Source organism: Acipenser ruthenus, chromosome 8 (assembly GCF_902713425.1).
Source record: "Acipenser ruthenus chromosome 8, fAciRut3.2 maternal haplotype, whole genome shotgun sequence".
NCBI classification, from domain to species: Eukaryota; Metazoa; Chordata; class Actinopteri; order Acipenseriformes; family Acipenseridae; genus Acipenser; species Acipenser ruthenus.
Window position 1 is genome coordinate 63,428,654 of NC_081196.1, and position 13,286 is coordinate 63,441,939.

General features: G+C 42.1%; 1 protein-coding gene across 5 annotated transcripts in view; it reads left to right on the forward strand.

Moving 5' to 3' along the window:
• Positions 1 to 580: 580 nt before the first annotated feature.
• The window catches only part of LOC117405886 (E3 ubiquitin-protein ligase HERC2), a 71,407-nt gene continuing 58,701 nt past the window's right edge, over positions 581 to 13,286 (forward strand). For 3 of the 5 annotated variants that reach the window (XM_059029469.1, XM_059029471.1, XM_059029472.1), the window contains exons 1-8: positions 582 to 744; positions 1,770 to 1,865; positions 3,121 to 3,214; positions 4,858 to 4,989; positions 8,365 to 8,587; positions 11,165 to 11,265; positions 12,135 to 12,276; positions 12,629 to 12,739. In XM_059029469.1, the coding sequence (XP_058885452.1) occupies positions 1,794 to 1,865; positions 3,121 to 3,214; positions 4,858 to 4,989; positions 8,365 to 8,587; positions 11,165 to 11,265; positions 12,135 to 12,276; positions 12,629 to 12,739 (875 nt within the window). In that variant the 5' untranslated portion in view covers positions 582 to 744; positions 1,770 to 1,793. Of the gene's footprint in view, positions 745 to 1,267; positions 1,397 to 1,769; positions 1,866 to 3,120; positions 3,215 to 4,857; positions 4,990 to 8,364; positions 8,588 to 11,164; positions 11,266 to 12,134; positions 12,277 to 12,628; positions 12,740 to 13,286 lie in introns of those variants that run through there. The other 2 variants (XR_009329431.1, XM_059029470.1) reach the window with 2 other exon arrangements.

The following is a 13,286-nucleotide window of genomic DNA, read 5'->3' on the forward strand; positions in this document are numbered from 1 at the left end:
AAGACAGCTGCCAGTAGTTTAACAACAGGATGACGAAAGAGAAATACTTCTATTGACTTGACTTAAGAGAAGCAGCGGAATCAGATGCCTTAATGCCACTAACATCTGCTATGTGCTGGGTTCCTGAAATAAACACATACATTATCATCCCTGGCCCTTACATTCAGTGACGGCTAATTTAAATGGACATCGGATGCACAGGTCTCCCGTACAGCTTGCGTTTGAAACAGAAGAGGTAGCACTTAAAAGCAGAAAGCGAGTTTTTCATGAATTACTGCAAAGCTTAATTTTCTTATGACTGTGCGATCGCGCTTCAAAACGTCTAAACGGAGTGATTGGGTCGGAATTTGACAAAGATTTCAAAAGTACGGGTAAATTGCGTCATTGAATCAGCAGATCTTATGTAAGTCAGACAAGTAAGGTTTTAATGTAATTTACATGCAACATATACAGTACCAGAAATTTGAAACAAACACACAATAACATAGCTTATGCTTATTCGGTTTAACTAAGGATTTACGACAAAGGTGTACCATTATAAATACTGTTGATCACGGCTCAGTCAACCAACCTTGAGGGATTGCCCCGTCCCGCCCCTTTGGACGACGAGAATGTCGTCATCGGCGACAAATGCTAAGTCGTTTGGCGAACAGGAATGTCAATCATGGTCCAAAATGGATGGCATTAGAATGCAGCAGAGCTGGTAACTGGTGAGACAGGAAAAGAATAAACCGATTTTATCAGGTGAGCATAACAGTGTTTTATAGAAAGAAGAGCGATTACAACGTTGCTAATGTCGGGTGTGCAGAGATTGCGTTTTCTGTTTGTGTCAGGTTTGTCTGTACAGACAGTAAGTAGGTGCTGCAGTTTGCATCAAACAAGCAGCAGTCCGTGCTGAATGCAGGATTAATATGGTGCTGGTCAATTCTGTCATAAAAAGAAACTAAATAATGCGGATAAGATTCCATGTTTGTATTCCGTCTACACGGTGAGGTGCTAACGCCTTAGTTCTTGTGGACGGTTTGTGCGACATATAATATTTGACCCTGGTGGGACATTGCATTGGTTGCTAACACACAGTAACGTATCCACCGACATCATATGGACAAATTGAGCTAATAATATAATGTAGTCAAATGTTTCAACGAGCGAATTCTAAGAGAGGATTTGTAACGAACATATTTGCGCATATATTTAGTGGTTTTATTTGACTTGATCTAGGGGATACTAGGTGTATCTTACGTCATCTCATGGGTGTGTTGCTTTGGTCAGAAAAGGTCAAATATTTTACATGCTGTAATGTAAAACAATCCGTGTTGTTGTTAGTTCAGGATTTGCGTACGACACATCCCATTGCATATAGCAGTAGCAGTACTACCTTCGTTTTAACAGTGAGGTGTGTACTGCTGTATTGTATTGTATTGTATTGTATTGTATTGTATTGTTCTGCTGTAAAATGTGCTTCGTTAATCCAGTGCTTTCAAAAGGCCCCCGAGGATTTTATTTTTTCAGAACAGGTTGAAGTCCATGCTGTCTGAACCATCAGCAATGATACAACCGAACCAATATTTTTGTTTAAACGTTTAACGCATCATGTTTCAGTCTCAATTTATATACTTCCCGTTGAAAAAACATTCATTGGTTTACTATTGTCTAGATTAGAAAGCATGGATGATGAGAATCGTACATACGATCCAATTATTACCAGAAGCCTACAGCATGTTAATGTCTTTTTCATTTCCTCTGGCCGGGACTGGCCGCTCCTGCAGACCGGAGAGAGAGCGCAGGGAGCCATGCCTTCTCCGCCCCTCTCCCTGAATCCCCAGGCCAGGTTTGATTCCAAGTGGTTGAAGACGGATTTACAGGTAAGAAGATGTAAATCTGCAGTACTTGGCTACTGAGTACATTCCGGGAAGCTAGTTTCAGTGCACTAGTGCCACTCCACTGACACCCTGGCCAAAGAGAAGCACTTGCGTTGCTGGGAGAGCGCTTGCTGTGCCAGGCGGGCTTGGTTGGTTCTGTACGATACTCGAGCTGTGAATGCTATTCATAGAAGAAGAGTTTGATGCCAGGCCTCCATTTCCTGAACCGTCAGAAGTTCCATGTATGCAGGTGGACCTTTGCTTTGCAAAACATTTCCCCCAGTATTGCTCAAGGATATGCTGTACACTGGTACACATTAATCTGAAGGGAACATTGTGTAATGTTTGGTTGACAGTTCAACTTGGATGTGCTTGGTGTGTGTGTCTCTCTGTCTTATACTTATTATGACATTTGAAATCATTGAAAGCAAGAAACCATATATGCCTTTGGCTGCAGCAGTTTTCTGATTCTTTAAATGTTTCACGAATTGAAGGTAGTTCAGTACAGCCTATGCAATGTGTGCACGTGTGTTTTTGTGAGGAGGGTTCATGTACTTTCAAGTAGAAATAAACAATGGCCAGTTGCTGTCTTTCTACAATTGTTATCACATTTTGTATACAGATATAACCGATTAACATGTCCTATTGCATTTGGTTCTAATCCTCAGTTCTCTTGGTTCTAATGTGTGTGGAGATTCCTCTTGGTTCTACAGGTTGTGTGTATTCTATGACACAACTTTCAGCATATTCACAGTACCATACTCTAGATTCATATTGTAAGGGCATTTTAACTGCAGTGTGTTAGAAGTGTGTGTGCATTGAACCATTTATATAGAGAAGATTACACAGGCACTTCATATACACAACTAAGAGGGAGAGCAAACTCATTTTAGCATCCTGATAAATTCACTGGAATTCAGTGCATTTAGCAGCTTGCTAGTGCTTTAATAACACGGTTTTATAAAGTTAAATAAAATCCACATTGAACACAAAACACATGCATTACAAACCCTACATAAACTAGCTCATGCTTATGAGTAAATGAAATGATTGGGCTCTGTTGACCCAGAGTAGAGGACAAAGGTTGCATCGGATTGAATTAAAGATTTAAATAACCTTAACAATCACTCAGTACATTAAGCAAAGGTCTTCTTTTTTGTTTTATAATACTTCCTCTGCACTGGCAGCTCTGTTTGACGGCTGTGCTCTGTTTGCTCTGCCTCTTGCTGGATAGTGATATATGTTCCCTTGTTTCCAGCGTGCGTTCTCTCCAGGTGGCTTGTGTGAGCTGTGGAATGAGATGGTCAAAGATGGAGAAATTACCTGCAGTGGGGAAGAGTCGGCACAAGGAGGTGAACTTCGTTTTAATGTTCATGAAAATATTTCTGCGAATCCTAGTGATTTGGCCCATTTCACATTGACAACTGAGATTTCCAAAATATGCTGGACACTTCATTAACCATGCAAGACACCAGCGAGTGCACAAACAGTAATAGATTATTAAGACTTTCATTAAGAAAGACATGCTGGGGTGTTATTCATTTAAAGAAAGGCCATTGCCGAAACCCATCTGTTCCACTTGTAGGTCCGCTTCTCTTTTTTATTCTATATAAAGAGGTTTAGGTTCTCGCATTCTGCACATCTGAGTCTGTATCATTCTGTATCTTCAGTTCAGCACACAGGGCACATGAGTACACGTTTAACGCCTTCCTAAAATAACTGCTCAGGGATATAGATAGCAGCAGAGAGACTCCACTGTGGGGATCTGATTAAGTCATTATGCATTATTGCCTTTTGCATGAATAGATTCACTGGCTGTGCAGCTGAATAGAGGCTGTTCGTGTCCTAGTTCATGAGAGAAGGCTGTGACAGTCAGGCTTGCAGTGTGCACATCTAACCTCGACAGCCCCCCGCACACCTCAACAGCTGCTACTGTAGCAACATCATCGCAGCTCCCTGTTTCATGTGTTCAACATTCTTTGGGTATTCCTAACCCCCTTTACACTTTTTCACATTACATTTGAACATAATCTTAAACTGCTTGGCAAATTCACAAAAGGTATAAAACATATGAAAACAAAAGGAAGTTAAACCTTAACAAAGTTTTTGACCTTTGACCGTGGGGTGAAATCTCAAAGAAAAAGGGCAGATGAGGTTTTTATTTTTTCAAAGCAAACCAAAAATATGATCTTCCTGAAATTTTGCACAGACGAGGCCAAGACCTTGACCTTTTCTTTGTAATTTTGGGGGATTTAAGTTTATTTGGGGTTTCACCCCAAGGTCAAAGGTCAGAAGTTGTTAAGGTGTAACTTCCTTTTGTTTTCTTTCAAATGTATTTTTGAATTTGCTATCCGATTTTCAATAAAATGGCACCTCCCACAAGTCTGCTGCACAAACCGTTTTTGAGTAAAGGTTGGTTAACGTTAAGGGGGGGTACCCATCGGCCACATTTTGACCTCTCTATAACTTTTGACCCTTGACCTGATCAGCCTAAAAATGTAAATTTGAGCTAGTCTGCTTGAAACAACCCCAAGAACCCAGTTTGGTGTAAATCAGAGCTGGAAGGGTGTAACTGTTGGATGATTTTTCACGGAATGACCCGTACCAAGTTCTGCTCCTCTAGTTTTGAAGCATTGTATTATAAATGTGCCCCCGTCATTCATATAACTGATGGGAAAGTTTAGTTTTTGTTCTCCACTTACACTAGTGTAAGTGGAGTCCTGCTGGATAACATAGCTGACACAGGGACTGTACTGTAACCATTAGATCACACTGTATGGTGATCTGTCTAAAAGACCAATCATGCCTCTCTGTCTTGGCTAAGAAAGGAGTTATTTTGTGGGATCAGTGACTATACTGTAACCCCGGCCAAGTCCTGTTTTCATTTTGCCTCTAGACGCTTACCCTTGTGAGTATTTGTCATTCCACATCATACCAGTGAACCCTCCTCCCCAGAATACACTGTCATTTAAACGGGCTTTGCTTGCCTTTCCAGAGGACAGCGGCGACTGTCCTGGCAGCCAGAAGAAGGACGAGTCAAATGACAAAGAGAAGAAGGAGGAAGAGGAGGCAGCAGCATCTGTCCATCACTCCATTATAGAGACATGGGACTGGGGAAGACAGCCAGGTATGGGAGGGTGCAATAGCAGGAGAGCGGTCTCTCTACCAGCAGGATTCAGTTGTATTGCTCAGGAAAAAAAAAACTTTTACTAAACATTACTTAAAATGACACACTGGAACAGTAGGACTGGGGGTAGTGCACATTCCTGAAGTCTCTTCCTCATTGTAGGGAGCATTTCTGACATGCTTTATGCCAAGGGATTTGACCAGGCTGAATGGTTATTTATTACTCTATGCTCTCGAACATCAAATTCACGAAGAGCTTGTTTTGCCCAGTGCCCTTGCTACGTTCATGTGACTTTTGAAGGTATCTCGGTGCATCAGTGACTTGCAGAGCATGGTCACATTTTTAGCATTTAGCTTCTTTAATAGACATCCAGACATATAATCTCCCCTTTTTCTTATGCCCTGTACGCTTTACTTAAATCGCCATGGTTATCTCTCATTTAGGCTGGTCCACAAATGTACACACCATTTACACTGATGTTGTAATGTAGAGTATTCTCAATATCAACTTTAAAGTTTATAATGGCACAAGTGGAAAGTGTATAAAGGTTTTTTTTACAGTTTGCCTGAACTGAAGCTTTAGCTTGGTTTCACTCTGAAATACGTGTCTTTCAAGACAGTGGATCGCATTGGTGTAACAATGTTCCTCAGACAGTGATGTAAAGCGCTGGAGGAGAAGTTTATCTTGTGATTTTTCTTGATAAAGCACACAATCATTGTTACTCTGGATCTGACTGGGTATTAAACTCAGCCAGTTATCACTGGTCTCCCTGATCAGTCTGGTTGTTTTGGTCAGAGAAAAGGTGTTGCCAAAGTATCTGTAAAAGGCGTGTGTGTGTGTGCGTAGTCTAAAGAAGATTCATAATAAAGCACAGGTTCCTGTACTCTGGGTGTCCTGTAGTTTTTGTATTGCTGGGTTTGTTTGGTTACCCCTGGATTCTGCTGCTGTTACATTTTAACATTTAGCCAGATCCCTGGGATAAGAGCAGGAATTTTCAGTGACTGGCTGACATCTGGAACCTGCCTCTGTGGAAAATGGAAAATAAGTGAAATTCTCAGGGCAGGTTGGTAATGGCTGTCCTGAACTGGAGCCAAGGTGTTACCTCTGGGAAGGTATTCTCTGCCGTTAAGCAAAGTTCCAGGAAGAGAAATCCACACGACTTGGCTCCAAATACATTTTGTCACCCAGTATTTATTTTGCAACCATTTTTAGCACGCTGTGTGACCCTCCACGTGCAGCATGGGATAGTAATAGCTTCCTAGCGACTGAGTCGTAGGTTAAAGAAACACATGATGCCTGCCAAAAAAAATAAAATCATGTCAACAGAGAGATTTAAAGGGAGCACATCTGTTATTGTAACAAGACGTAGCTGCTGTACTTGTGTAGCGAATATCCTGGTTGTTTCGAAGATATGTTTTGTACATTGTTGCTTTTGGAGAATACAGTCTAAATATTGACAGTGTCGACCCAGGGGACTTTTTCGACCTGAAAAAAGAAATAAGGACCAGGGGTCACAAATGGAGATTAGATAAAGGGGCATTCAGAACAGAATGCCCCAGTAATGTTGTTGAAGCTGACACCTGGGATCCTTCAAGAAGCTGCTTGATGAGATTCTGGGATGAATAAGCTACTAACAACCAAGCGATCAAGATGGGCCGAATGGCCTCCTCTCGTTTGTAAACTTTCTTATGTTCATGCAAGCAGCCGACTAGTAAGGTGTGGAAGGAAAACTTATTTGTTTAATTTTCACAGAACACCCAGAGTCAACGGCCCCTTTGCCCATGAATGTAATACCTTTAGTGCTGTCCAGAAAGAACATGGAACTGATGGCATTTCCATGTTATTTGAAGGCTGGCGTCTACAGTCTCGCATTGTGAAATAACTGCTGTTACCAGGGCACATGTTTAAGAGTAACTGTTCATCCATATGCCAGGGCGCTTGGTCTAAGTTAATCGGATGATTCTGGCTTTTCTGTTGTCCCCTCCATTTAGACCTACTGGTGTGCTGTTAGTAGACTGCTCAATTAGCTTGAAACCTATACCTAGGAACATGTTGGGTCCAGACAGTCCATTAAAAGACTATTTTTATACTTTGGAATGCAGTACCACAAGCAGCTCAGTTTTACAGTGTAGTGTGTGGTTATGGATAGCTTGTACAAAATGTGCCGTATCATAGGAACAGTGCTCTTAGAAACACATTACTCACATCTTGCTAGATGGGACAGATTTGCCTTTTTCAAAATCCGTCTTATTTTGCTGAGTGAAACAGTAGGTAATCATCAAAAAATTGTGTAGTCCTGTACTTCAGATGCAATATGTAATTTTCTGTCTAATTGTGGAGTGTCACTACTTGTCTCTGAATTGATTCAGTTTGACTTCATTGACTCCTCTTTATTCGATGTGGTTGTGTCTGTGCTAGCTCGTAAAACATGTTTCTTTAACATTCATCTCGGTGAAAGACTGTGTGTTTAAATGTGATCTGTTCGAGTTGTGTGTTGACACGGGGGTATATCTGAACATGCCGCGCATTGTCCAGCCGTTTGTAGAGTGCTGGTTCCTGGTACTAGCACAGAATAGCCCTGGTGAAGATCCAGGAACACAGTGCTTTGCCTGTAGGAGTGCTTCATTGTTCTCAGGCTCTTGAGTGGTTTGTTTCCAGCAGGAGGAGTGTCTGGGATGAGATTAGAAGCTGCCAGTGAAGTAGTTCTCTTGTACAGCACACACCGCAGCGTCACATGGTACACAACGCTGACATCACCACGGTTTACGAGACCTCATCATCAAGGGGGAGGGACACACTGAGCAGCTTCATTGACTGCATTCAGGGAAGAAACAGAACAATAACTTGGCTATTTTCACAAAGTTTCCTTTTGCTCCCTTACGTGGTAGGAAAGATGCAAAAGGTGCAAGCCAGGGCTGAACGCATGTTCTGTGTTTTTTTTTTTTTTTTTTCTGGATTGCTTGCTGCCTCCATGTGTCATAAATTAAAATCAGACACCTTGGAGGAGAACTTGCAGTGAGGCATGGTATGGGTTTAATATGCTGTAGTAGCCTACATTGTATCTATATTGTATGTTTAAAAGGCTAATCTTCTTTTGAATGATCCTAAAGCTTCCTATACGTTTCCACTGCCCTAACTACAGAGCACACATTGTTCTCTTCATAGATAGTTTGGGGACCTTTGTGTCAGTGCTTTCTTTCTTTTTTTTTATCCCTTCTAAATATAGCTCTGTCCATTAAAATGATCTGTGATTCACTGTAGCACCCCTTTATTTTCAGGTGATCGTTTAGTCCCAGTGCACTGTGTGTTTTTTTTGTTTTTTTTTCTGTGTTGCAGAAACAGCTGTTGAACTCTTACTACTTTTTCCCCTTGTAGATGTGAGTGAGCTGAAAGACTGCTTGCTTGTACTGGTGGATGAGCAGCAGAAATTGGCTGGCCGCACTGCCAAAACCACCCTGTCAGCGGTGCGGCTGAGGCAGAGGCTGGTTATCCTGGAGCGCTATCTGATGGCACTGAGCCGCAGCGCTCGCCACGACAAGTTTAAAGCCAAATGGAAGAGTTCCGCCAGCGTGCCTTTACCTGCCGCCGACAAGAAAAGGTATTGGACAGTAAACGAGGAGGGAATTAGAACGAACAGGGGCCGGTTTCACAAAGCACTTCCAGCTGTAAGCGAGGAGGGAATTAGAACGAACAGGGGTCGGTTTCACAAAGCACTTCCAGCTGTAAACGAGGAGGGAATTAGAACGAACAGGGACTGGTTTCACAAAGCACTTCCAGCTGTAAACGAGGAGGGAATTAGAACGAACAGAGGCCGGTTTCACAAAGCACTTCCAGCTGTAAGCGAGGAGAGAATTAGAACGAACAGGGGTCGGTTTCACAAAGCACTTCCAGCTATAAACGAGGAGGGAATTAGAACGAACAGGGGTCGGTTTCACAAAGCACTTCCAGCTATAAACGAGGAGGGAATTAGAACGAACAGGGGTCGGTTTCACAAAGCACTTCCAGCTATAAACGAGGAGGGAATTAGAACGAACAGGGGCCGGTTACACAAAGCACTTCCAGCTGTAAACGAGGAGGGAATTAGAACGAACAGAGGCCGGTTTCACAAAGCACTTCCAGCTGTAAGCAAGGAGGGAATTAGAATGAACAGAGGCCGGTTTCACAAAGCACTTCCAGCTGTAAACGAGGATGGAATTAGAACGAACAGGGGCCGGTTTCACAAAGCACTTCCAACTGTATATACAGTACTGTGCAAAAGTTTTAGGCAGGTGTGAAAAAATGCTGTAAAGTAAGAATGCTTTCAAAAATAGACATGTTAATAGATTATATTTATCAATTAACTAAATGCAAAGTGAGTGAACAGAAGAAAAATCTAAATCAAATCCATATTTGGTGTGACCACCCTTTGCCTTCAAAACGGCATCAATTCTTCTAGGTACACTTGCACAAAGTCAGGGATTTCAATTATACCAGTCAGATTAAACAATTATACCAAACAGGTGCTAATGATCATCAATTCAATATGTAGGTTGAAACACAATCATTAACTGAAACAGAAACAGCTGTGTAGGAGGAATAAAACTGGGTGAGGAACAGCCAAACTCAGCTAACAAGGTGAGGTTGCTGAAGACAACTGTCAAAAGTCATACACCATGGCAAGACTGAGCACAGCAACAAGACACAAGGTAGTTCTACTGCATCAGCAAGGTCTCTCCCAGGCAGAAATTTCAAGGCAGACAGGGGTTTCCCAATGTGCTGTCCAAGCTCTTTTGAAGAAGCACAAAGAAACGGGCAACGTTGAGGACCGTAGACGCAGTGGTCGGCCAAGGAAACTTACTGCAGCAGATGAAAGACACATCATGCTTACTTCCCTTCGCAATCGGAAGATGTCCAGCAGTGCCATCAGCTCAGAATTGGCAGAAAACAGTGGGACCCTGGTACACCCATCTACTGTCCGGAGAAGTCTGGTCAGAAGTGGCCTTCATGGAAGACTTGCGGCCAAAAAGCCATACCTCTGATGTGGAAACAAGGCCAAGCGACTCAACTGTGCACGAAAACACAGGAACTGGGCTGCAGAAAAATGGCAGCAGGTGCTCTGGACTGCTGAGTCAAAATTTGAAATATTTGGCTGTAGCAGAAGGCAGTTTGTTCGCCGAAGGGCTGGAGAGCGGTACACGAATGAGTGTGTGCAGGCAACAGTGAAGCATGGTGGAGGTTCCTTGCAAGTTTGGGGCTGCATTTCTGCAAATGGAGTTGGGGATTTGGTCAGAATTAATGGTCTCCACGATGCTGAGAAGTACAGGCAGATACTTATCCATCATGCAATACCATCAGGGAGGCATCTGATTGGCCCCAAATTTATTCTGCAGCATGACAACGACCCCAAACATACAGCGAAAGTCATTAAGAACTGTCTTCAGCGTAAAGAAGAACAAGGAGTCCTGGAACTGATGGTATGGCCCCCACAGATCCCTGATCTCAACATCATCGAGTCTGTCTGGGATTACATGAAGAGAGAGAAGCAACTGAGGCTGCCTAAATCCACAGAAGAACTGTGGTTAGTTCTCCAAGATGTTTGGGCCAACCTACCTGCCGAGTTCCTTCAAAAACTGTGTGCAAGTGTACTTAGAAGAATTGATGCTGTTTTGAAGGCCAAGGGTGGTCACACCAAATATGGATTTGATTTAGATTTTTCTTCTGTTCACTCACTTTGCATTTAGTTAATTGATAAATATAATCTATTAACATGTCTATTTTTGAAAGCATTCTTACTTTACAGCATTTTTTCACACCTGCCTAAAACTTTTGCACAGTACTGTATATATATATATATAATATGGATTTGTGAGAGGCAAGCAATACTATAAGCGAGTTTCAGACCACATTTCCCAAACTCTGTTACATATATAATATGAAAGCCATTGGCTGCCTGCAGCTGTAACATCGTTGCAACGGCATATAGTTACGAATGCCAGTTTTGAGTGTAATTGTGCAAAAGGACTTTAGTCACAGCCACATACCGGTAATCCATTGAAGTTAGATGCACGCCATGAGGGGTAGGGAATTCAGTTTGATTGGTTTGGAGCACATCAGCTACCTTGCTACACCTTTACATCGAGGGAGATGGGAGGATGAGTATATGAATGCTGACGGGGCTTCTCTTGCCTGATTGCAGTGCCCGCCCGGTTGGAAAGGGTGTAGAGGGGCTGGCCAGAGTGGGGTCGAGAGCAGCACTTTCCTTTGCATTCGCATTCCTTCGGAGAGCATGGAGGTCAGGTAAGCTGTTTTCACTCAGATTCCACTCACCACTGACCTCGTTGCATACAGAGTTTTGAGAGGAACTGAGAGGCTTTTGATGCCATGATAACTGCACTCACTTATTTCTATTTAAGTCTGTTAATGTGTTTGTGATGTAATTTAATACATAGTTAATGATATAGCAATCAGCTATTCCTTTCTATTTAAACCTTTAGGCATCTTAGTCTGTTTACCCATTTATTTTCCTTTATTCTGTATTGTACATTATCTAATTTTATTTCTAATGTTTTAAAATATTCAAATCGGTCACCAGAAATGATTTTGAAAGAGAAAAATAATGTATTTGTGGTGTGGTAAAAGAGCCCCAGAATGTGCATTCAGATAACAGAAGGAAGTCATGCAGGAGACAGCAGGGCCGAGGGAATGCTTTGCACAAACTGCTTTCAGGAAGATTCAGGTCAGAGCCGGAGCATGTGGCTGTGGCGTGATCCAGCTGTGGACCCCTATTCACATGAGTTAATTAAAGAGTCTTTCTGGTGTATTTGTGAAGGAATAGGGCTCTGTAATCCATTAGCACTCCATGACAATGTGGTGAGACTTGTCCATTGCAATGTGTTAAGAAGGGGGTTTGTTAATACTGTTAAACTTGTGTGTAATGAGAAGGGTTTTCTTAATGAATGCAGGCTGTACATAAGTAAAGCTGTTCACACACTGGGCATGATGAACTTGGTGAAACAAGGGTGCACTCTGTGCTTCATATTTTTAGTGGTTGTGAATGTAATAAGGCTGCATTGCTGCTAGTTGTGACCTTGTATCTCTTGGTTTTGTTATATGGAATAATGGACTGCTGTTAAAGCATTAAACTTGCGCTTGCCTCTGGTGGTCAGGTGAGGATGCAGACCTGTGCAGTGAGTTGCTGCAGGAGTCTCTGGATGCCCTTCGCGCTCTCCCCGAGGCGTCTCTGTTCGATGAGGGGACAGTGTCTTCTGTGTGGCTGGAGGTGGTGGAGAGAGCAACCAAATTCCTAAGGTCAGTGGTACAGATTGCAAGACTGATAGGGGCTACAGCTGCCAATATGCAGCGGAGAAGATGAAACGCATGCCCCCTTGTGAACTAGGTGTCCAGCATGATGAATGCATGTGTTTCTGTTGTGTAGGTGACGGTATCCGACCTACTTATCTACAGTGGCTAATAGTCCAGGGTTAGACGTTATTGCATTTGGGTGTCTTTCCTGATATTTGTGATTGAAAAAGACTTGGGTCTTTAGGAAAAGAAACTCCATTAGCTGCTGTTTGGGAAGTCAAAAGCTGTAATTCTTGAAGATTAACCCCAGTATTTAAAATTGCGTAATGAAAACTGATTATGTATCTGTTTTAAGCAGCGATGTTCATGGAGCTTCAAGTACCAAAGGGGCAGGAAACATTCCACTCCAGGACCAGCACTTAGCACTAGCAATCCTGCTGGAGCTGTCCGTACAGAGGGGGACGCTAAGGTACTGGAGAAAGGCTTTTTAAAATGACTGCACTGATAATGACTTTATCCCAACTCTCTCAGCAGCTGTTCCAACATGACAGATGACAACGAGGAAAGGAGATTTAGAAATACATACAGGCTGCCTATAATGAACCTCAGCTGGGTGGTTAATAAAACCCTGAAATACGGGATAGACATCATTGTACCCGTCTAGAAGAACATGCCTGTCACACTTTAGATGTGTGTTTGTATCTATAGACGATGAAGATTGGTACAGCATTCTTTAGCACATGTTTTACTTGCATTTATTTATTTATTTATTTATTTATTATTTATTGCTTGCATTTATATAGCGCTTTTTATACAAAAGTATCGCAAAGCACTGTACAGTGCATAGCAGAAAAAAAAGAACAAACCACAATACATTTGTATAGCATGTCACACATACAACTGCCACAATCAGACCATTTAAATAACAGATTTAAATAACACTATACACAATAATACAAAAGCAGCAATTTTAAAGTTACATTAAAACTCACTAAGATAAGAGAGCCGTTTTTATA